We start from the raw sequence: 24,001 nt of genomic DNA, 5'->3' as shown, positions 1-24,001 counted from the left end.
TGTGATTTATTATATGTACAATAGATTTGTGCTGTTTGTGTGTGTGTGTGTTTGTGTATGAGAGAGAGAGAGAGAGAGAGAGAGAGAGAGAGAGGAAGAAAGAGAGTGTGTGGGTATTTGTGTGGTCATTGTGAAATTGTGGTTGCAGCACAGTGTGGAGAGGTATATGCAGTATGTGTCAGTGCTGGAGAGCAGTGAGTGTGTGTGTGTGTGTCTGTGTGAGTGTGTGTCTGTATGTGAAATTTGTTTTGTCAGAGAAATGCAGTGTTCAAAGCCTGCTGCTTTTCCTTTCTGTGTTTTGAACATGTGAAAAGCATTTTTGATGCATGACTGTTGGATCTGTTTGTGTTTCCCGATCCTTTTAAAGAACACTTTCCATCACGCCATTTGACCCTTCTGTTATATTCAGATGAGAGGTTTTATGTCCTAGTTTCACTATATTGCAAAAGTATTGGGACACTTGCTTATTTATTGTTCTCATTTGAAATTAAGGGTGATCAAGGGCCACAAACAACCAGTTAAAACCCTTCATTTCAGATGAAACCATGGATCAGCAGATGCCTACAAGTCACTGGATACAGTGTGTGTCCAAATGATTTATATTAGTTGCGCACAATATCTAGCAAATATATTGTATATTAATTGTTGAGATATGTTAAAGGACCTACAGCCTTCCATTGAAATTATTTTCACATTAATCCTTTATTACATACAAGCTGTTTCTCAATCTGCTTACTGCATACCTTAGTTACTAAAAAGGGTGTTGTTGCTCTTTTTAACATCCACTGAAGAATACTGACAACCAAAAAATTAGGCTTAATCATATAGCAGAACGATAATAAATTGTTTTGAACACAGTTGCAGCAGTAAAAAGGCCCATTTAATGGACAATCAAATTGTACATTCTATTTTTAAATTTGGAATTTTGATCATAAAGTGCAGCCAGTCAACATCATGATGTGTTTACACACATCAGTATTAAAACTATGATATTAAAACTTAAACTATTAAAACAAAAAGATATGACATACACAAAAACAAACAAAAATGGCATGCTTGGATAATAAAATGTACACTTTTCAGTTTACTTTTGAAGCATTTTGTAGATGTTCTTATGCAGAGCGTGTTACAAAAGTGTGTCATTGTTAAAAATATTTTTATCTAGTTTATACAGGCTAGTAGAGTCAAAAGTTACATTTCCAAAATTAAAATGACTGTATTAAACGTGAACACTATGATCCAATTCACTCTCGTTCTGTAGAAATTAAGTAAAAAATGTCCGCCATGTGGTCGATTTTAATTGATAGACCTGCCCCATTCTCCCAGACTAAGTGTGTCCCAGACAGCCTTCACTTAGTTCACAGCACAGTCTATAGGAACAGAAACAAAGCATATTTTCCCCTCTGGATATCCAGTTCATTCAGAAAGTGTAATGTTTTGACAGTAGAAGTGCAGTCCATGTATTTAATTGTGCATTATATATTTTCATCAATTTACAATACCAGATGAATAAAAGAAAAAATACATATGAAATTGATGAGTGCACAGCCCCTGCCTTTTTACAGAATAAGGTTTAAAAAACGGTTTAAAACTGCTGTTTAAAATTGTGCTACATGTACATTTAAAGCAAATACAACGTTATTACACACAGCTCTTCAGCTAAACCAACTGGGAGTAACTGGGAACTATGCATAGCTTGATTGAGAAACAGCTATTTTAGTTTCACAGACTACTCATACTCATCTGAACTTTTCAAGTTGTGTCTGTCTCTCCTCTCCATAGTTTAACATTACATTTATTCTATTCTATTCTATTCTATTCTGTCCTAATACCACCACACTCTCCTCTTATAACAAAGTGGAACTTATCTCTAGATGTCCTACTGTTTGATCACATTCTGTTGAGTGGCATGATTTCTAATCAAATAATCTTCCTGTGTACATCTACTAGCATGACCCACCTCCTAAAGTTCCCACGTCATAAACACACATATACACACAGCTCTCTGCCCCACCCACTCACCTGCTCCTTCTGCATGCACTGCACGCTCCAACCAATCAACTGTTTGAAGTGGACATGCAAGCAAACAAATAAGCCAATCACCAACCAAATCACACAAACCGGAAACCTCTCGGCCAATCACTATTCAAACAAGCAAATCACAACTTTGGTTTGTTAGAGACTAATCGAAGCAGTCAGCGATCACTACAGTCATTCATTGATTAAAACTGCAGCTGATTTCATATGTTGTCAGTATTAGGGGGAATATAAGTTTGCAATTATTTAGTAGAAATTGAAACAACTTCACAGGTTGTAATAAGTAACAACACCAATCAAACACCAGTCAAATAACAGAGTTGTATTTGAGAAGGTGTAAAGCATGTGCATTTTTCATGACATTCAGATCACTTCACCTTTATTAAACTCAGATTTAAATCAGCAAATTGTCACTGTCACACAAAAACTTCCATCTTTGCTGTTTACATTGGAACAAAACTTCATAATAATTGGACTAACAGAAATGTTCCAAAATGATTTGGATCTTAGTTTACTAAATTCTATTCAAAGTTAAGGTTTTACAATTTCTGTACAGTTATCATTTTAAAGACATGAGGTTTTTGCATGACAGCGACCTTATGGAAAAATACAAGTTTCCATTTCCAAGAGGCCCTAAGTCTAGAAAATACTTGAAGATTGTGATTTTAAACCAGAACACACAGGGTAGATACAATGTGATTACCCAGCCTCTATAGCTTGAATAGATTCTAACCCACTTCAAAATACTAAAATATGCTCAGTCACTCCACAGAATCCTTTATTTATTTCTCGAAAGCGATTACATCATCCATTACACAACACATGTGCTGTTCTCTTTGAACTATAAGTAGAATATACAGCATTCTGAGATTTCGCACTTGGTCTTCAGATTTCTATTTTGAAAATATTTTGGATACAATATAGAACACAAATGGTTTAAGATAACAGTACAAAACCTCCTTGCCTGCAGATTCCTCTCACTCACACTTTTATATATTGATTTATGGTTATGATCATACTAAAGTTTGCTGCTTTGACTTGAAAATGTTTTGTTGGATTTGAGGATGTTTGTAAAATCTTTGCGTTTGAAGGTTAATAGCATGGGTAAATGCTTTCATTTCAAGGTTTTATTACATTCAGCATAGTTCTGTGATCATGAATGACGACTGGCCAAAACATTTGGGAAACATCTGAATCAGAACACGATTTCAATTATTATTATAATTCATCCATTCTGTATTTCTGGATTTAGGCCAACATAACTACTATTAAATAATCTTAATCTTCAGACTATGCTGTATATACATGTAAAGAAAAATGCAATTTAAGTGATTATTTTGTTGTTAATTATGCAACTCATTAATGCATGGTTTATGTACTTTTTTGCAGATGGTCATATTGCTGGCTCTGTAAATTAATTTTAAATGGCCTGACTAACCTAGTGCTAAGTGAGGGTGTGATTGAGTCTTTGTTGGTATGCATTTTGTGTCGTTTGTGCGTGCGTGTGTATGCGTATGCTTGTCCCTGCATGTCTAAGGGTATATGTGAGTATGTGTGTGTGCGCGTGTGTGCAGGTGTGTATGTGCATGTGTGTACGAGAGTGGGCATACGTACACAACTGTGAGTATGTTAGTGTGACGATAAATATGAGTATGTATGCAGTATTACTGAGTATTTATGTCTACATGTACGTCTAGACACTCTGGTCTCTTGCATGGGTTTGTTTGTGCGTGTGTGAGTGTGTGTTGCTGGAGAACGCTATGTTTGTGTGCATTTCAGCAATGGTATACAGCCACCATGAATCTGCTGGGGACTTGGCTCACTGACCGAATGGACCAACAGCTCCATGTCTACCAACTCAAAATCCTCATCAGGATTGTAAAGGTACTGCATACGGGGGCAAACATCACCATGAAAAACATGACATAGCTGACATGTTTCAGAAGTAGTTTTTTTTCTTGATTGTCGAGTTTTGATAGACTTTTCTATTTTTCAAGTTTTTTCATGGTTTATTTGGAATTTGCATATCAGGACAATTATGCATTGAAATTTGTATGGTGAGGTTCAGGTCTCACTCTACTGCAGGATAGCACTAAATAGACTACCATTTTTTCTGACTATAAGGTGCACTTAAAAAACTTTTATTTTCCCAAAAATGGACAGTGCGCCTTATAATCTGGTGCGCCTTACGTATGAATTTTACCAGTCAGGTATTAAGGAGCAGTAAAGCCGCTCCACTGGCTGGATGCAGCAGCAATAGCATTAGCCACTACTAGCAGAGCTATCACTTTCGCCACTACTTGATAGCACCCTGGATTACTTGAACACTGAGAGTTTCTCAGTGTAGTGCTGTCAAGCAGCCTTTATATCCCGCTAGCACTGCAGTTAGCAGTTAATGCTAATGCTGCTGCACCCAGCCTTACTTTACCCCAACACCGACACCCCAGCCCAACTTCACTGAAAACACACCCTTAGACAAAATATTGTAAATCTAAGCTTACTGTAAATAAATGGAAGCGCTTTATTCACCCAAAGAAGGGTTTTTAGGAGAGAAATCTGTATAGATTAATATCAAGTGCTCGTTTTACTACAGTTGACAATGTTTCTAACATCTACTTTTACTTTTATGTCATTGTAGTATGAAAAGTATGAACCTAAGACAGCTAATGTTTTGTCTGGTCAACCTATATAAGTCTATTCCTGCATTTCGGGTCAGAAATAAAAAATGTTCAGCCATTGTTTCAGCGTTTTTTCAAATGTGGGGTTGTAACTTTACACTTTGTAGAAGCCTATGCTATGTACAATCTGTATGTACCAAAATTATTTTGTCTTTTTTAAATAATCCTGAAATTGTTCTTTACATTGGATTACAATTTCATGATTAATGGACACATAGAACAGCTCCATAATTACTTGAAATACAAATCAGTCAATGTAAAACTATTTTATCATTTTGTGGCATTTCTATTTCACATAATAATAGGGTGAGTTAAGGGTGATTGAGGCAGTTTTGAGCTTTCTTGATGGGCAAAATAGCCAAACAAATGATCCATTCTTGTAAAACTGAATATGTCAATTTTGACTTTGTGGTTTTACAGCTAAATTTGTGTTTTTTATGCAAGAAAATAAACTTTGTATAGTTAAGTGTTCCCATATGACTTTATGTCCCCATCACCTTTTATTCACTGTATAAATATTACATAAATACAATTCCCTTTGGGATCAGTTTAGGAGAAACAGAACAGTGTAGTATGAGTGTTAGAGTCCTTTTCAGTAGTTCTCAAAATGCACTTAAATATCACGAAATACATTTGAAAAATAAATAGCAAAATTATTATTATCATTACCACCCCACACTATGCAGGTGCGTGCAGTTGTCTGGGTTAGGATGTGAAAAAGTGAGCTCAGTTCAATATGAGGTTTTTTTGTACTTTGTAGAAGAAGTATCGAGACTTTAGGCTGCAAGGCGTTCTTGACTCCACACTGAACAGCAAGATGTACGACACGGTACGGAACCGGCTCACCCTGGAGGAGGCCACCGCCTCTGTCCGAGAGGGAGGCATGCAGGGCATTTCCATGAAGGACAGCGACGAAGAAGATGAGGAGGACGATTAAAGCACCAACCCATCCCGGTGCCCCGCCCCAGCCACCTGGAACCTGCCCCCTCCACACCACCCCCCCTTACCTACCCCAACTTAGCCTGGTAACAGAAGATGCATGTACCAACTCTGAATACTCCAGTTAGCCACTCTAGGACCTCCCCCATCAGCTCGAAATGCCCACAAACAGAGCTAAAGTCGAGAAAATCTAGTAATTATATTGAGTAAAAGAAACTTTAAAAGAGATACGAGAACATGATTGAAAATTTTAGATGTGTGATGATATAATAAAGAATGAAAAAACACTAACAGATTTTTGGACTGATTTATTTGGGAATTTATTTCTATGTGTTCCTAAGCAATATGGAGTACCATTTGTTTGACAATGTCGAGTGAGATTATTAGGTGTGTCCCTGTCCAATGCGATAACATATATGGCGCTTCTTTGACGTAATCTTACATACATTAATGGTACATTGTCGTGAAGATGAGTGTATGGATCCTTTTCTTTGTCTTGTCTGTTTATAAAGTGGATGCCAACTGCTTCAAAACTGAAAATGAACTTCTGTATTTAAGTTAAAAGCTGTTAACTGTAAATGTCCTCTGTGTCTGCACACTCTCATAAAAAATGTACCAACTTTAGTTTTTATTTGATTTTTATGTTCTTTATTTGTGCTAAGGCTCTGTGACTCTTCTGAGGCTCTTATGTTGCAACTCACCAACAAGGCATTGTCTCACATTCATCTTAAAACTAAAATGAATTGGTATTCTAGAAAGGCAATATTAGCTCCATTTTGATATCTTATTGGAGACGTCTTTTGTTTAGATGTCAGAAATGACCACAAAATAATATATTTTTCTTTAGTTCAACTTTTACAAAGAGAATAAAAAAAGATTTCTTGCTTTTCTTCTTGCTTTTTTTATGTTGTATTAGACACTTTTTTTCTTTTGTTATTTACGTAGCCAGAGATACGTGCCATTTTTGGGGGGTCTCACTATTGTTTTGTATATATGAAGCTGTATATTGCATTCTGAGCCATCGCTGCATGCCTGTGGGTTCCACCTTCTCCAAAAGCTTTTTGTTTTTTTTCTGTGTCAGTTAGCTGGTGGATTCATTCTTGCGTTGCCTTATCAAAGCCAACAGTTGTTATATGCAAGAGCTGTGGCCTCTCAATAAAGATAACTGTACAAATACAGCAGTTTTCTCCTGATTATTCGATTTTGATGTCTGTTGCTAATGAATTAACACAGTTGTTTATTATGTATATTTGAGACTCTGGGTGCTGCAATATAACTAATGGGGTAGGAAGTTACAAAGTATTAAAGTAAATTAAGTATCTGTACTTTACTGAAGAATGTCTTATTTACTCTTTTTATACTTTTTACTCTACTTTTTACTGTTCTCTACATTTGTACAACATCTACATTTTACTTGCTACATTTCAAAACCGACTTGTTACTTTTTTTAAACAGGTAACTTTTCAATCACTTAAACGATAGCCAATCAGAATCTTAAAAAAACCTTTTAGTTTATCCTTTTGAACTGTTCAATGTGAAGAACATTTGTCTGCTGTTCTTCTGTTTTTATTTGTAAAAGCTTGTGAGACCCATGCAGGTTTTTTATACTATATCTAAGTATCCATGTGTTTAAATGTAATTTCTAATTAATTAAATCCCAAGGAACAGTATATTGTCCTAGAGGCTTCACTACTGATGTTGGATTGTAAAACAGAGCTGTAGGAGATCAGATGAAAACGTAAATGTACTACATTTGACATAACTGAAGTCTACTCTTTTTCTGGCAGTTGTATATAACGTCTACATTTAGAACATTTTTAATCACTTATTATAAACAAATAAAAAAGAGATAAATAAAATGCAAAACAATATATAACACACAGTATCCACTTTTATTTGATTGGTAAATGTTTCATATAATTTTAGAAATGTAGTTTTTTTTCTGCAGTAAACAATAGTTTAAACATCAACATTTAACAGGATGACCGTTTATTTGCTGACAGTTTGCAGCAGCTGTGATTGGCTGGGCAGTGTTAGGAGAGCTGAAAATGAGCGTTGTGGTTAGCTCAGTTTATGCTTCCTCTCTCCATTCCTCAACCTTCTTCCGAGGAGGAGGAAGAAAGATGGTGGAGGAGATGAGGAACAAGTTGAAGGAGAGGAGGAGTAGGAAAAGAGAAGGAGATGAGGAGTAGAAAAGGATGAGGAGAAGGAGTAGGAACGAAAAAGTAGAAAATGATGAGGAGGAGTAGGAAAGGAGGAGAGAAGGTGTAGAAAAGGAGGAGAAGAGAAGTAGGAAAGAAGGAGGAGGAGGAAAGGAGGAAAAGGAGTAGGAACAGAAAAGTAAGAAAGGAGAAGTAGGAAAGGAGGAGAGAAGTAGAGGAGGAGGAAAGGAGAATGAGGACAGAAGGAGTATGAAAGGAGGAGTAGGAAGGAAGGAGAGAAAAGTAGGAAATGAGGAGGAGGAAATAAGGAGGGGTAGTAAAAGTTTCTGGACGCAGCCAATAAAGCGTCTCCAGGTGAGGATCCAGTTCAGTCAAAGTCTGAGACTTTTATTTTGAAGTGTGTTACAGTAGGAGGCGGGGGCTGGTGTCTCGGCTGGCTGGTGGTTGTTTAGAGGGCTGCGGATCCTGTGTGAGTGAATGGTGTAATATGTAGTTAGTGAGTGTTGTGCTGTGACTCAAGCTGCGCTTGTGTATTCAGAGCTCAGTAATGGAGGCGGTTCCTCCCGGTTCGGTGATTGTAGCGGACTGGTACCGGAACCCGGACAGCAGAGACTTCTTCACTAAGATTCTCCACAAGAAGAAACGGCGGGTGTTCGGTATGATCTGTTACTATGGAGACCAGGCTGCGAGTAGACGCGAGGCGCTGATCTGAGATCAGCTCTAGACTCACCACAGATTCACAAATAAGAGTCTGACTATTATTTTATAATTTATTAGTTTATTAGTTATTTATTGTTGTTGTTTTTGGAACAGCCCTAAGATCACACCCTGAAAAAAAGTATATTTTTGCACTATTATTATTATACTTTTATTATTATTGGTTTATTTATAATGTTGTAATATTTATTTATTCATAACAATAAGAATAAATATTAAGATTAAATATTAAATTAAGTTTCTGGTATCTTTTACTTTTATGAGAAAGTGTTCAGTTTCTCAGTGATTGTAGTTGCCATTAGAAATTTAAGTAATAAATTAATGCACTGTGCCTAGTGCTGGTTAATATGACAAAGAAAAACTCATATACTCTTAGGAATAGAGATGGCATTATATAATACAATATAATATGCGTATATACAGCTCTGGAAAAAAATAAGAGACCACTTAATAATGACGAGTTTCTTTGATTTTACCAAATTGAAAAACCTCTGGAATATAATCAGGAGGAAGATGGATGATCACAAGCCATCAAACCAAGCTGAACTGCTTGAATTTTTGCACCTGGATTGGCATAAAGTTATCCAAAAGCAGTGTGTAAGACAGGTGAAGGAGAACATGCCATGATGCATAAAAACTGTTATTAAAAGAACAGGGTTATTCCACCAAATATTGATCTCTGAAATCTTAAAACTTTATGAATATGAACTAAATTACAATATTTTTATTTGGAATTTGGGAGAATGTTGTCCGTAGTTTATAGAATAAAACAACAATGTTCATTTTACTCACACATAAACCTATAAATAGCAAAATCCGAGAAACTGATTCAGAAACTGAAGTGGTCTCTTAATTTTTTCCCAGAGCTGTATATTTCACTGACTGGATCATGTTGTTTGAGATGATGAAATAAGATGGACTGTATTTTTTTATTAAATTACAAATAGATGGGATTATATTACAGGATCAATATTGTAATATTGCCATTTAAATATATTATATTGAATAGATACAAATATATTGATATTTATGATGTGTTGCCCAGCCCTAGGCTCCAACAGTGGCAGCTTGCAGAACCTGGACATTAAACCCTCAGTCTTGTGTTGTTTAATAACTCTGCGCTCTTTAACCACTGAGCCAACCAGGTCTTTAATCCCTCTAATCCACAGTGGGTGTGCATGTGACTGTGCAGTTTTTGTTTTTTTTAGGTACAAAAATCTTATGAATATATTGTTGATGACTTTCCAAATAGAAAAAGACAAATAATGTACTAATTTTTAAATTATTAAAAATATGATTGGGGTCGACAGGGCCCCACCAGAAGAACTTTATGTAGGACCCTCAAAGGCTGATAAGTTTAGTTATCTTTCAATGTGAATATCTTGAAGGGCTAAAACATATTGTCACATTTTATATTAGGTCTCTTAGAGGCTCCAGTGATGCCCCCTCATTTAAAAGCAGACACTGTTCGTTACAAAGTGTTCATCTCAGGAAAGAGTGGTGTGGGGAAGACTGCACTGGCTGCTCGACTCGCTGGACATCAAATTCCAAACATGCACTATGAAACCACAGGTAAATATGATTCTACTGGACACTACACCTTTAAATAATTATTTGCAGGTAGTCTAGGTTCATGTTTATAGTGAATTTACTGCTGTAGTGCCGGACCCTAAATATCTTGAATAAATTACTATAGATTAAGACACTTTTTAGTCAACATTTTCAGCAGTTTCTTTGGTTCCAGTAACAGTAATTCTGCTCTGATCTCCACAGGCATGGAGACATCCATAGTGTTTTGGCCTGTGAAGCTGAAAGAGAGCAGCCGTGTGTTGTTTTTTCAATTTCAGCTCTGGGATTGTGGTGAAAATGCGATGCGTAGATTCGACCATATGCTAACGGTAAAAGCCTATTTTGCGTAAAATCTAATCCAGTAAAAAATTTTCTATATAGTACTGGAAATGGCTTTACAGAACTGTTTTTAAAGTTTTTCTATTACCTCTAAACAGCCAAAGAATCTGGTAACCCTTTAAAATGGAATAACTTTGTATATAATTATAATTATTTAACAAATAGGGTTTCTGTATTGTTTTAGTATACAATTATAAAAACATTCTTCATACATCCCTATGAGAAAACACACCACAAGTACAAAATAATAAAAATAATAGTGTGTGTTGTACAAAGTTTTATATAATTCCATCCATCAAAAACCATGACAAAAAAACGCTTTTCTATCTTCTTTCTGTATTAGTGCTGTCATGTTTCTCTATTTCTAGCTTTAATAGTACAGTCTGATTTACATACTTGCTCTTTGACATGTTTTGCATATTTTAAGGCCCACAATGCTCTTCAACAATTTTTCTACAGTCTTGCAAGGAACAGGTTGATGCCATACTCTTCCTCTTCTCCTTCACTGATCATGGCTCTTTTAAAGACATCTCAAATCAGATGTCTCGGTTCACAGATCCTTCGGACAGGGTTGTCAGACTGGTGGTTGGTACAAAGTATCCTTCAATCACTTCTGATAGGTGGACATTTTAACGATTTACGTTTGAACGATTTCAGTGTATGTACTGACTGAGTAAGTGTGGGACAAAAGATTGATATTGCAATACACTGATTTGTGGCAAAATATTAATATTTGTATTAATTTATTCATTTTATTTACCATTAATTAGTAGTATTATTTAGGAGTATTTTATTCTGTTCTGTAGCACAGATTATGTAAAATGTCATAGAGAATTGACTTGCGATATATATCGAGTATCGCTGAGTCACAGTATTCTGATATCCTTGCTATTGTGAGCAACATATTGCAATAATACAACAATCATATTGTGAGAACTGACAGTGTGTGTTTCTGTTCACACCCATCAGTCTAGATATTTTTTTCCTCCATCTTATGCTGATGTTTGTTTGCTTGAGTAATTTCTGTACAAAAACTAAGGAAGAAAGAAGCTCTGACCAAAAGAATCTGACCTTCAAAAAAAAGCATTGCCCTTAACTCAGATTGAACAGATTTGACTTGTTTATGCACACAGATGTGACAGAGAGTGAGATCAAACGCTTTCAGGAGGTGTCTCGTGTGCCAGTCTTCCGGGTGGGAGGTGATGTGAGTGAAGGGTTTGGTGAGATTGCACCCCTGCTAAATGCCTTAGCAGAAAACCTGTGGCATCAGGACTGCATTCACGCCTCATCTGCCTCTCTACCCCCACAGCCTCATCCAGAAGATACGAACCGAGAGGTTATTGTGTAGCTGTGCAGTTTAACATCACAGAGCACAGTGCAAGATCTCAAATCACAAGCTGAAGGACCTGGAGAAAGAACTTTACACAGTGTAAAGATACACCCCTAAGGGACAGTTTCCTCAGACCGGGATCAAGCCTAGTCGACTACACTGACTACGGGGATTTTCAATTTGAAGCAAAATATTGTCCACAACTAGGTTTAGCTTGTAAATGTTTATAAGTGCAACTTCTGAATAACCATTACTGATTTTCAGGTTCGAGTCACTGATGTCACGCTAGTGTAGTTGGATATTGTGCTTTATTCATTGTTAAATTAGGGGTAAAAGACATATATTCTACCAAACAAAAATGATTGTATACATTTCTTGTACATTTTTCAACAATATTTTTGTTACTGTGCTTATGGGTGGAGTAAAACTTCTTTCAGTTAAATATAACTATATAAATATAAAGGTGAATATACAATAACAGTCAAACCTTAAATTCAGTGGCGTTTTTTTCCATTTTTTTAATTTTCTGCATTGTAGATTAATACTTAAATCATCCAAACAATGAAGATGAACATATGTAACTATTTAGTAAACAAAAAAGTTAAACAAATCAAAAATCAAAAATGTTATGATAAAAGAGGCTCTCATCAGGACTGCCCTAGGAAATGAAAACCAAGAGTTACCTCTGTTGCACAGGATAAGTTCATCAGAGTTACCAGCCTCAGAAGTTAACAGAATCCCACCTAAAGGCTTTGTTTAACACTTTTAAGTTAATACATGATTCCTTATGTGATCCATAATAGTCTGGATGACTTCAGTATGTATTTACAATGTAGGGGAAAAAATAAAACATTGAATGAGAAACTTTTGACAGATACTATATGTATTTTTGTGACTGTCTTTGTGACATCACAAAAACTATTATTTCAAAAGATTTACATATTTGGATTTTACATTTACACTTACCAATAGTTACCAATATAGTCTTTCATAACCCATTCTGCCATCGATTATGGGAATCTTTAATACATCAATGTGCACAGTCTATTTTTACATCAACAGCAATAAGAAAGTTGTCTTAAAGTAGTTCAAACATTGGTCACCACACTTTTTTAATGTACTGATTGTTGTTGCATTTAAAATAAAGCATCTCAAAATGTTTATATTATTTATTGGAATAATTTGAAGTGCCTTTCTTCAGTCTTCAGTCAAGGCCATCATAAAGGTGTATGGATCACTTAACTGCAATCATATAGAGAAAGAAAAAAAATATTCTGCAAGGGTAGAAATCCATGCATTAAAATTTAAATTGACAAAAATATGTTTTCTTACCTTTTGTCTTGTGTTTAAAAGCTGTAACTGTAAGTGCACCACCCTGCCCCAAGGATGAGCTCACTGACATGGGGTCTGCATCTGGAGGAAACTGCCATTTGTGGAAAAATGTGTCTATGACGGTACCATCTGATGCCAGCTGAGAAATAAAAGCAGAATATTACAATGAGACAAAAATGTATGTCTTCTAAATGTATTTAACTAATAGGTTCATGTTCAAGTTGTATAGTAAACTGTATATATACTTCTGATCTATAGTTTTTTAAACACTTAATGTCTTCTTTAAGCAGTAAATTAATGAAATAAAATATTTTACTAAATAGTTTTTCATGGTAAAAAGTGGTGACATGGTAGTTTTGGAATGTTTTAATTCCACGATTACTTGCAATAAAGTCACCATTTGTGCACTACAAAGCTTATTATTTATATAGCAAATATTATTTACTTAGTATAACTCAAACATAAGCAACATATTAATGTTACAAATTAGTGTCAGCATCCTACCCCATTCTCATTGAAGGACTTCTATCAAGTGCAACAAAATAAAGAACTTTTAAATGTATTTCCAAAGGGTTTCACAATAATATCCTTGATCTTTCTTGGTATGGAATCACACAGAATACGTGTTAGATTACTCTATGCTTTTGCTTACCTTTTCAGCAGAAACCTGAATGATGTTTTGTGATGAGGTAACAATGACTTGTTCTGGCGAGAATGCACTCACGTCCACTGTGAACATGTATGTGTCTCCAAGAGTGCACATTTCCTCCTTTAGAAAACAGATATGAACATAGCTCTGCTACTTAAGTGCATGCAATAACAGAAAACACCTGTTGCTGTAAATACACAGGTTTATTGGCTGTCTTAGCCTACTTAATTTGTGGCTGCATTCTTTTATCGTATTTCCAGTGTTAAAAGTTGACTGTACAAGCAAGCTCTGATCTATATAGCAATAAGCAAGCATAGATGAAAAAACTCACCTTTAGATAATCTTCTGACATTCTGATATTTTTCTTAAGTAGTTGGAAAACAGATAGGCTTTTCTATTCCTAAAACGGTAAAAAAAAAAAAAAGTACTGTAAAATTCAGCCTAGTGACGCATTAGTGCCTTACACACAAAAACAAAAGCTTTGACTCAAAAACAAAAAACCCATCACAAGCTCCTAGAGCATTGCACTGAGTTCCCTCAGGGCTTTAAAGTCCCTTTTATTGTAGGCTGCTGTGAGTGCTAGGAGCCTCATAGCTGTGAATAAGAGTGAGGTTATGATGTCTGTGTGCAGTATTTATCACACACTGGAGAGATCAGCTTGTACAACTAATAATGTTCCAATTTATATGACTCACAATCAGAGGATACAAGGTGTGAAACTTCCAATTACAAATATTGGTGAAAAGTGTTCAGGGGTATTCTGCAAAGCTAACTCAGATAGTGGAATAACATGCAGTAGAAAATGTTCTCCAGCTCTTCTGCCATTAGGCAGGCTTGACTCAGGGCTTAGTTTATCTGGCTTACTAAGAATCCCTGCTTTGTGAAATAGTCCCCAGCTGAGCAACCCTACAGAAATAGAGTTGTGTATTAGCTGAAGAACCGATGTGACATTCTAGGTCTTCTCTCACCTCGAGCATTATTAATGATGGTCTATAATGGTCATCACATCCACTCTAATTAAGCAGGTTGTTGGACTTCTTTCAGACACAGACTGGAATTATTTATGCATTATGTACAATTCTGCTAGGATATTCTGATGAGCATTTCATCCCACAACATGATTTTGCAGATCCCTTTAAATATAAAGGCAGAGACAAAAAAAAAAAAAACGGGGGCAGTTTCCTAGACAGATATAAAATCTAGTTTTGGATTACACACCATCTGGAATTGAGATTTACAATTAAAAGGAAAATATAGTCTTTAACTGGGTTTAATCCCTTTACGTTTTTTTCACATACTGCTGGTGATTTTATTGGTTAGCTAATAACAACCTGCAAAGTATTCGAGTGTTAAGCAGTTTACAATACGAAGTGTCTGCATCAATTTATTGAATTTATTTATCAATTTAAATCAGTTTACTTAATTTATTGACCACTTGTTACTGACACGCTCCCAACTGGGGAAACTCGGGGCTTATCTAAAAACCCGAGTTTCTCACTGGTAAATACGAGTTTGTGGTGGAGTTCATGTGATATACGATATTTCCGACACTTCTTGAAGGCAAGTACGGTTAACAAATGACGTGACATTAATTTAGATTTTTTTTAACGTTAAAAAAATAAAAAAGCTTCATTATAAAATTTTATTGTAATAAATTTATAATATTAGATAATTAAAATAAAAAAAAAGTTTTGTAACTATTTATTTATCATTCTTTTGACCAATCGGCGCCCTCTCTAGGTCCACTAAAGAACTGGTTTTAGAAGCTCAGTATATATTTTTTTTCCAGTAGCAGGACTTTTATTATGAAATGCCACTACTGTGAGCGTATCGGCCATTTTGCAGAAGGAGTGACTTCCAACTTCACCACCCGTAGGAAACACCTTCCGTTACCGAGTTCACCGCAGCGCTGCCAGGGCGGGCTTTTCTTTACCTGCCAGAAACCCGTAACTCAACCCGCTTCCATTCACAAGCCTCACAGACCCACACAGAGCCCTCTAACACTTTCTCCACCGCTCCCCGAACACAGCCGTCCTCCCTGACCGCAATCTGAGAGCAGCCTGCGCCTGGCCAGGCATAAAGCAAGGCCGCCAGCATGAAGCTCACTGACAATGTTCTGCGGAGCTTCAGGGTCGCGAAGGTGTTCCGGGAGAATTCCGACAAAATCAACTGTTTCGACTTCAGCTCGAACGGAGAGACGGTGATCTCGAGCAGCGACGACGACTCGATTGTACTGTACGACTGCCAGGAGGGAAAGTAAGTGAGCGGTCTGTGTGAAGCCCGTCCCGGTGCGCGGATTTCCGCAGTGTGGGTCTGTGAGGCCTACTGCCGCACAAAGCCTCGGCCTCGAGTAGATTAGCTAGACGGACCACGAGTTCCTGCTAACAGAAAGAAAATCTGGTGCTATTGGAAGCCTGGAGTGATTAAATGTTGACGGGGCGTGTATCTGTTTATAAAAGCCCTCGGGTTCATCACAGCTGTGTGATATTTTGCTAAGTGGCTAAGCTAAGTAGCTAGGTAAAGAGTTAGCTAGCTGGCTAATGTTGAGGGATTGCAGGGTGTAGCTAAGCTAGCTGAGATCCACGCTTCTCCGGCTCTGTTTACCCGCCTTAGCGCCCAACACTAAAGGTGGGCGATATGGCCCTAAAATATTATCACGGTGTTTCATGGTATTTTCGCGATAGTGATATGACAAAACACGGAATAAATAAATGTTTTTATGAAAATTTCAATTGTATTAATGCATACAATTTGATATTACACACCCCTAACTGAAATATTAAAAATATAAGAGTTTTATCAGATCTATCAGAATGTCATGATACTAATAATGCACTCCAAATAGCTCCATATATCCAGGACTGAAGTAAAATGAATTATATTGAAGTAGATATATAATGGGAAAATGAGAACAGTGTGAATTTTTCTTTTGCTAAAAACAGCAAAAATGTAGTACCCTGATGTGATAATTAGGGGTGGGTGATATGGCATGATATATAAGGGTACATTATTGTTCACGATATTCAAAAATGTTGTCCATATTATTGCATATGATACGATATGACACACCCTTAATGACAATATTTGATCATATTGATAAGGAATAGGAGTGAGCAATGTGGCCCTAAAATATGACAATATATTTACGACAACAATATTCTTGTCTATAAAGAACACAAATTTTATTAATCTAAGAAGTATAATTTTGACACAAATGTCAAAAGTTTAATTTTTATTGTATCAGGGTTTTAAACAGTCAGCACAAACAAAAAATCTACAACTGTTTGTCTCTTTTGTAAAAAAAAAATGTCTTACCAGAACTTTGATTTTCTAAAAAGATAATAAAGTGACAAAATAAATGGTGCAGAATATTATTCTACAAAGAATAGTGACAAAATAAATAATAGTCTGCTTTCAAGACCAAATTCTATTGTGTACTATACAATATAGCACACCCCTAATATAACAATATGCTTTTTTTTTTCAAGCATATCGAGGATACTAACTGTTTACAGAACACTGTCATAACAAGAAGCATAATTAACTCCTATTAACTAGATGAAGTGCTACAAAAAATGAACGACAAAAACGACTTGGCTATGCTTGAGCGTGTATAGCAATATTTAAGAATCTGACACTGCTTATGCTGTTTGTAATGCAACGTAATGCAATGTCCAGCTCTAGTCTTGTGTTCTTTCAGTTATGGGTATATTCAACTTTCTCATTGCTCATAGTTAGCATCTTTCAGAAGTGCAAGTAACAGTATTGTGAAAAATCAAGGACAAAATGTGCAAAATTTATCACAAAAAATATAACTTTGTAACAGGGTAGATTTAATTAATATAAACATTTAACTTTTAGTGGAAAGTCAGTAGTTTGTGTCATTCCCCTAAACAGAATATTTTCTTCCCAAACTTTAAATCCAGGCCTAAACGGACACTGTACAGTAAAAAGTATGGAGTGGACCTCATCAGATACACACATGCTGCCAATACAGTCGTCTACAGCTCCAACAAAATTGATGGTATGTTGTTTTATTCATTTAAGAACTTGTGTGTTGTGTTGTTGTTCAGTGTGACTTTCTGCTTGTCATATTGATAATCCTCTGGTTAGTAATGCTCCCCCCGCAATATGTTTAGTGCTCTTTCCCCTGTTTGTGATTGTATTGTTTGTTTTTTCCCAGTTAAGAGTATAAAGGGTAAGTATAATCAAGCTCGCTGTCGTCCTTGTACTGACCGATTGTTCGGGGCTCCCTGACTGTGCCCTCTCTGGCTTGAGGTAGTTGTTTGTACAGTTTGAGGGTCTGTGATTCTGCCCTTTCAAGGAGCTAACTGTACAGACTACTGCCTTGCCCAGGGTGGTGCCAACTCATCTAAAAGTCAACCTGGAGTTTCAGAACTGCTATAGTGGATCACACTTAGCTTTTTCAGTTTCACAGCCAGAGGTCGTAATAGAGCTTAATGTCGTCTGTTTTTGAATTTTATAAGAATGTGCAGTCTCTGTAACAGTATTAAAAACTTGCAGCTGTTTCTGACTTTTTTCACTTTTACTTGATTACAGACACTATACGGTACCTGTCTCTACACGACAATAAGTATATTCGTTACTTTCCCGGACACAATAAGAGGTGAGGATCATCAATACTGAGCTAAGGCTGCTTTTTTTGTCAATGGACTGTTCTGCTTAAAGGGGAATGGAAAATATTGTAGCGTAGCGTGCAGACACAATGTTTAGTACAAAATCTGCTCTTATTCTGCCATATTCTGTTCCATTTCTCTGCTTTCCAAAACTTGTAGAATAAGGCCTTTATATGTATGAACTGTGAGCTAAATGTCAGTCTGAACATTAGAAATTCCTTTGAGTCTTATGATGTTCCCTCCACTCTTCTTAATCATTTTACTTGTTTGGGTTTAATATTCTCCAGCAGTTATTATTATTTTGTACAACACAAAGTAAAGTATGCCAAATGTATGCAGAGACACAGATTTCTTCTCATTTATTCAATAATTAGTATTTGTAAGCTGTGCATATATTGAAAACTCAAGTTGATTTAGATAGCTGTGGAAATTTATTAATTACTGAGTTTAGTGGAGTGTGGATGAGCATATAAGGATTGTAGAGTAATAGAAAGTGTATTTATTCAAGACCTTTTAGAGTATGCATGTAAAACAATCCAGTAATTAAAGTTTTTTGTTTTAGAATGCCTTGAAGAACGGATTAAAATTTATTTATATATGTGCATTGTAATTTTACAGAGTTGTTGCACTCTCTATGTCCCCTGTTGATGACACGTTTATCTCTGGCTCCTTGGATAAAACGATTCGGCTATGGGATCTTCGCTCCCCAAACTGTCAGGTAAGCCTCATACCATTTTTTTTTAAATGTTTTGTTTGTTTTTGTTTTTTTTAGGCAAAAATAGGTGATTGTTTTCTATTGTATGTTCTATTAAAACTGTTCAAAATCCTCTGTGTGGTCACAGGGACTGATGCACCTTCAGGGGAAGCCAGTGTGCTCTTTTGATCCTGAGGGCCTGATCTTTGCTGCTGGAGTCAATTCTGAGATGGTCAAACTCTATGACCTACGTTCCTTTGACAAAGTAAGAAATATATATATATATATATATATATATATATATATATATATATATATATATATATATATATATATATATATATACTTTTTTATTCAAGCAGATTATCTCAAAATTATTTATTGTAATGTAAAACAAAGTGTGTTGACAGTAAAATTTATTTAAGATAAGAGATTTTAAGAATGTTTAAACAAGCAGCTCATTAGAAAATTAACTGCTCTTTAAGTTTCAGTGTTTTGTTCATTTTGCATTTGTTGATAAATTTGTATGTTTATGGGATATAGAATATATGTTTTTCTTTTTTCCTCCTCTTTAGGGACCTTTTGCTACGTTTAAGTTGCAGTATGAGCGCACATGTGAGTGGACTGGCCTGAAGTTCAGCAATGATGGCAAACTCATCCTGGTCTCCAGCAATGGAGGAACACTCAGACTGCTTGATGCATTCAAAGGAGCTATACTACATTCATTTGGGGTGCGTACCGCAGACTTTAGCTTCTGCCTCAACTGACCCAACCTAATCCATTAAATTACTGCTTTCAGAAGTGCGTTATTTTCTCAATGAGTTCTGTTTTGGAGAGTATTGGAAATGGTGATACTAGATAATAGTGCCTGAAGACACTGAGCTTTCAAGCCTGGCGCTGATCCCTGATTGATCCCTGATTGAAACACTTGGTGTGTTACCTCTTTGCTGCATCTGTAAAGTCCATTTGTGTGGTTTGCTTTTGTAGGGATACAACAACAGTAAAGGTGTAGTTCTGGAAGCTTCCTTCACCCCAGATTCTCAATTTGTCATGATTGGTAAGTTAACTATAGCCTACAATTTGTAGTATTTTAAAGTTGTTACTCTTGTTTGGAGGATTTGTCCTAGTATGGTCAGGGATGATATCACCATACACTATAAATATGTATTTATAATGGTTCTCCAGGTTCAGAGGATGGAAAGATCCACGTATGGAACGCAGAGAGTGGAATGAAGGTGGCGCTGTTGGATGGGAAACACACAGGGCCAGTCACCTGCCTACAGTTCAACCCCAAATTTATGACCTTTGCCAGTGCCTGTTCGAACATGGTAAGATGTTGCAACATATAAGACTTGGATGTCTTGAATAATAGCCATGATGATTTCAGAGTAATTTCAGAGTTTTCCTATTTTTGGCTTCAGTGATGTGCTCAAAAATTTGTTGACTGACTGTACTGCAGTCTCTTACCCTCAGTTGTTTTAGGTTGAATGTTTGACTTTTTGTATATAAATATATACAGAAAGCAAATCATCCAGACTGCACCCATCTTGTTATATGAAAATATTATATAAAAAATTGTGAGCAGTATAAGGTGTGTTGCTGTCAATCAAAAACAGTATAATTGTTGTGCCAAACATGTCTCGATTGCAACCAGTTCACTGTATAAGTTAAGTTTTAATTTATATCAAGCATTCCTTAAATCAAAGCATGAAAACTTCATAAAAATATAAAAGTTGTAAAAAAAAAAAAAAGCTCTTCTCTCTTATTTAATTAAACTAACAAATATCCTTTTCTTCTGCAGGCATTCTGGTTACCCACAATCGATGACTGAGGAGCTGAGGTCCTATTCACTTTTTTAGTTTCACTATTTGAACTACTCCAACAGAGGGCAGGCAACTCCCTCTTGCCTGTTGGAACATTGTGGGACTTGTGTACACTGTAAATATGTTGACCATGAGGTCAGGTTGTATTCTTTGTTCATTTTATACTTATTAAACAATGTTCTTTTGTAAATCTCTGTAATTTGTTTGTGATGTTTGCTTGCCTTTAAAAGTTTAAGCTGTGAAAAATGTCTGTAGAGTTTTTACAAAAAAAAAAAAAACTGAAATATGTAACTCCTACAGTCTGAAGAACTGTCTGTGAGACATCCTTCAATAAATGTGTATACAGCTTCTCCTGTTTAAATTGTTCAACAATCATATGGTGCTTTTTTTGCTAAGCCTGTACAACTGCCGAAACCTAACCCTGCCTGAATAAACGAGTGGTTGATGGTAGGTTTAGTGTTACGGTTCTGTACCCTTACAGTGATGTAATGACAGTGATATGGCATACTGTTACAGCTTTACATTCAAACCTTAAGTTCAAGCAGTGCACACTGTCAATCATTAGTTTAGAGCTGGGCTGTTTCTCGGCAGTTACGTCATAGAAGGCTGTTCCATACTGGAAGACCCTTTGTGAAAGAAACTCAAAGAAACTCAGGCAGCATATGGAGAGATTAAAAAAACATAACTTATTATTCATGGTCCTTGATTACACAGTTCATGTACAATGTGAAAAAAACAAGGAAATCACAAAAAATTGTGTGGGTAACTGAAGGCTGGAAAGGAGACATCAGCTGCATCCTCAAAATTGCTCAGAGTGTAGACTGCATTTCTTGCGTGTATACGAAAGGTCCTTCACTTAGGACCAGCCTACTATGATTTAATGGTTAAGAAATGCAGCCTAACTTAGCTGTAGTCTAGACTTAAAACTAAAACATTAGTGTTGTCTGTTTGCAAGATTGGAGAGCAGCGTAAGACTATACATTTGATGGTAAAAATGCTTTTAAATGTAATCTGGCATAAGAAACAACACTTTTTAACCCATTTGAAAACAACAGGTGGCATTAGAACTGAGGAATATAGTGGTAAACAGAGGACCCTTTTTTTCTTTTTCAGTTCTGCAGACAGTGAGATCATGGACTATATTTTTCAAATATTTATTTAGAATGCTAAAAGGAGGCTTGTTTCCTGTCTGGGACATTGGTACTAAAACTAGAAACTTGAATTAGGTACATAAGCATCATTGCATACAGTTCCTTATCCTAAAAGCGTATACCAACAAATTGTAGGGTTCTTAAAATTATTACATGTTCCAGTATTATTGCATACTTTGCTCAGGAAGGTAAGAAGCCCACCCACTTCTATTACCTCTGATGGTATGCACCCAATAAGAATTAAGTCTATTTTTAAGGCTATTCAGTGTGGGTTGCACTTTAATCTCTCTTTCCACAAGAGGGTGTAAAATTCCTTCTCTTCTGCTCAGTAAAAGGTCTACTTTTGGGAAGCGTCCCTCCTGGTGAGAGATTGGTATCTGCTAGACATTCCTCTACGATGCACTTTGAGAGAAGTCCATTTGACTGGACTTATGAAACCATATTGACTTTAAAAAAAACCTAGAGAATTGTTGGTCTGGATTTTGTATAGAGGCCTCATATTGAGTGCTTAATCCTCCCTTTGCTTTGGAGCAATACACTGCCCCAACTGCTGGTGAGATGATCTGGAGAGCCATCGCATGCAACAGTCGATCACCCCTTATAGTGATAAGAGGGACACTAACAGCTCAGCATTATGTGCAGGACACCCTTTGGCTACATGTATTGACAGGGCTTCCAACTGTTATTTTTCAGCAGGATAATGCTCACCCACACACTGCAAGGGTTTCCCAGGAGTGTGTTACTAAACTTCCTTCAAAAAAATTTGATTGAAACAACTTCTTTTTTTTTTTTTTCTTCTTTTTTTTTTTTTTTTTTTACCCATTTTCTAATTTCTCATTATTTACACAGCCAAATACCCAACCCACTCATTAGGACTTCCCCTATCACCAGTAGTATCCCAACACCATGAGAGTGAAGACTAGCACATGCCTTCTGCGACACATGTGAAGTCAGCCACCATCTCTTTTTGAACTGCTGCTGATGCAGCATTGCATAGTCTCACAGCACGCTCGGAGGAAAGCACAGCGACTCGGTTCCGATACATCAGCTCACAGACGCCTTGTGTTGCTGACATCACCCTGTGGAGTGATGTGGGGAGAGAGCGCCATCTACCCACCCAGAGAGAGCAAGGCCTTTTCTCTCTAGGCTCTGGTAGCTGTTGGCAAGCTACATGAACAGGATTCGAACCAGTAATCTCCTGATCAAAGTGGCAGAGCTTAGCCCGCTGAACCACTCGGACCTGGAAACACAACTGCTTCTTAATTCACCAGTTTTTGTCAATGAGTGTATGAGCACAAGCATGCTCTTTGTGAATTCTGAGTCATTTCTGTTGTAACACAAACTAACGTCACACCATGCTGCTGGTGTTTGTTGGAGAACACTGGCTCAGTGTGCTCCAGGCTTTCAGCAGGGTTCACTCATTTGCATTCCGAGGTAATCTTAGGATGTGCTGAGCTTGCCCAGCTGAGGCCTTGGCTTCAGGAGAAAGAGAGATGGGCTGCTTTAGTGGATCCCAGGTGAGTGTTCAGCCTTACGTCTCTCGATGGCTCCCTGTGTGAAAAACTGTGGTGATGGTGGTGGGGGAAGGGGAGCTGTTACCGAAGGCCAGCACACCGAGCCTGTGGCTGCTAAATTTGGGGCAAGTGGGATCGGGTTCCTTCAGCAGGCACACACAATCCTGCCCTAGTTACAGGACCTCTCTCTCCCTTACACACACACACACACACACTCTCTCACATAGGTCTCACATGTTGTCTTGTCTTAAAAGGTGCAATCACCCCAGCTCTCTTGCTTCATACTGTTACCTCAAGTCCTTATCCTGCCCTTGGAAAGTTTTGATCTAGTCTGTACCTTTGCTTTAGGAAGTCACTAGTGCAGAAGTGAAGATCCTCCAGGTGACCCTCATCTGCCTCTACTTCAGGCTTCAGCTTTTTACCCCCAGAC

General features: G+C 36.8%; 4 protein-coding genes across 14 annotated transcripts in view; 3 read left to right on the top strand and 1 right to left on the bottom strand.

The window, feature by feature from the left end:
• Positions 1-6,832, top strand: part of cadpsb (Ca2+-dependent activator protein for secretion b) — a 102,482-nt gene extending 95,650 nt beyond the window's left edge. For all 10 annotated transcript variants that reach the window (XM_007254365.4, XM_049479758.1, XM_049479761.1 and 7 more), the window contains 2 exons: positions 3,817-3,921; positions 5,476-6,832. In XM_007254365.4, coding sequence (XP_007254427.2) covers positions 3,817-3,921; positions 5,476-5,652 — 282 coding nt within the window. In that variant the 3' untranslated portion in view covers positions 5,653-6,832. The remainder of the gene's footprint in view (positions 1-3,816; positions 3,922-5,475) is intronic.
• Positions 6,833-7,655: 823 nt separating this feature from the next.
• cplane2 (ciliogenesis and planar polarity effector 2) lies at positions 7,656-12,264 on the top strand. 2 transcript variants are annotated; one of them, XM_015607105.3, is made up of 6 exons: positions 7,656-8,170; positions 8,355-8,472; positions 9,953-10,105; positions 10,307-10,431; positions 10,901-11,037; positions 11,552-12,264. In XM_015607105.3, the coding sequence occupies exons 1-6, from the start codon at positions 8,066-8,068 to the stop codon at positions 11,787-11,789; spliced, it is 876 nt and encodes a 291-aa protein (XP_015462591.3). In that variant the 5' UTR covers positions 7,656-8,065; the 3' UTR covers positions 11,790-12,264. The 2 variants fall into 2 exon arrangements, with proteins under 2 accessions (XP_015462591.3, XP_049335720.1); XM_049479763.1 differs by lacking the exon at positions 7,656-8,170 and adding an exon at positions 8,214-8,285.
• Positions 12,265-12,902: 638 nt separating this feature from the next.
• LOC103023619 (heat shock protein beta-7) lies at positions 12,903-23,989 on the bottom strand. Its single transcript, XM_022675719.2, has 5 exons — positions 23,909-23,989; positions 14,084-14,152; positions 13,756-13,872; positions 13,104-13,242; positions 12,903-13,013 (listed from the first exon to the last, which is right to left on the bottom strand). The coding sequence occupies exons 2-5, from the start codon at positions 14,102-14,104 to the stop codon at positions 13,006-13,008; spliced, it is 285 nt and encodes a 94-aa protein (XP_022531440.1). The 5' UTR covers positions 14,105-14,152; positions 23,909-23,989; the 3' UTR covers positions 12,903-13,005.
• wdr82 (WD repeat domain 82) lies at positions 15,600-21,096 on the top strand. Its single transcript, XM_007254353.4, has 9 exons — positions 15,600-16,008; positions 17,679-17,776; positions 18,313-18,379; positions 19,008-19,107; positions 19,232-19,348; positions 19,659-19,814; positions 20,071-20,140; positions 20,269-20,411; positions 20,885-21,096. Exons 1-9 carry the CDS (start codon positions 15,848-15,850, stop codon positions 20,912-20,914), a joined length of 942 nt encoding a protein of 313 aa, XP_007254415.1. The 5' UTR covers positions 15,600-15,847; the 3' UTR covers positions 20,915-21,096.
• Positions 23,990-24,001: the final 12 nt, after the last annotated feature.

This window comes from Astyanax mexicanus, chromosome 5 (genome assembly GCF_023375975.1).
Source record: "Astyanax mexicanus isolate ESR-SI-001 chromosome 5, AstMex3_surface, whole genome shotgun sequence".
NCBI lineage: Eukaryota > Metazoa > Chordata > Actinopteri > Characiformes > Acestrorhamphidae > Astyanax > Astyanax mexicanus.
Note: the sequence above shows the minus strand (reverse complement) of the source record. Positions and strands in the feature narration are given on the sequence as shown.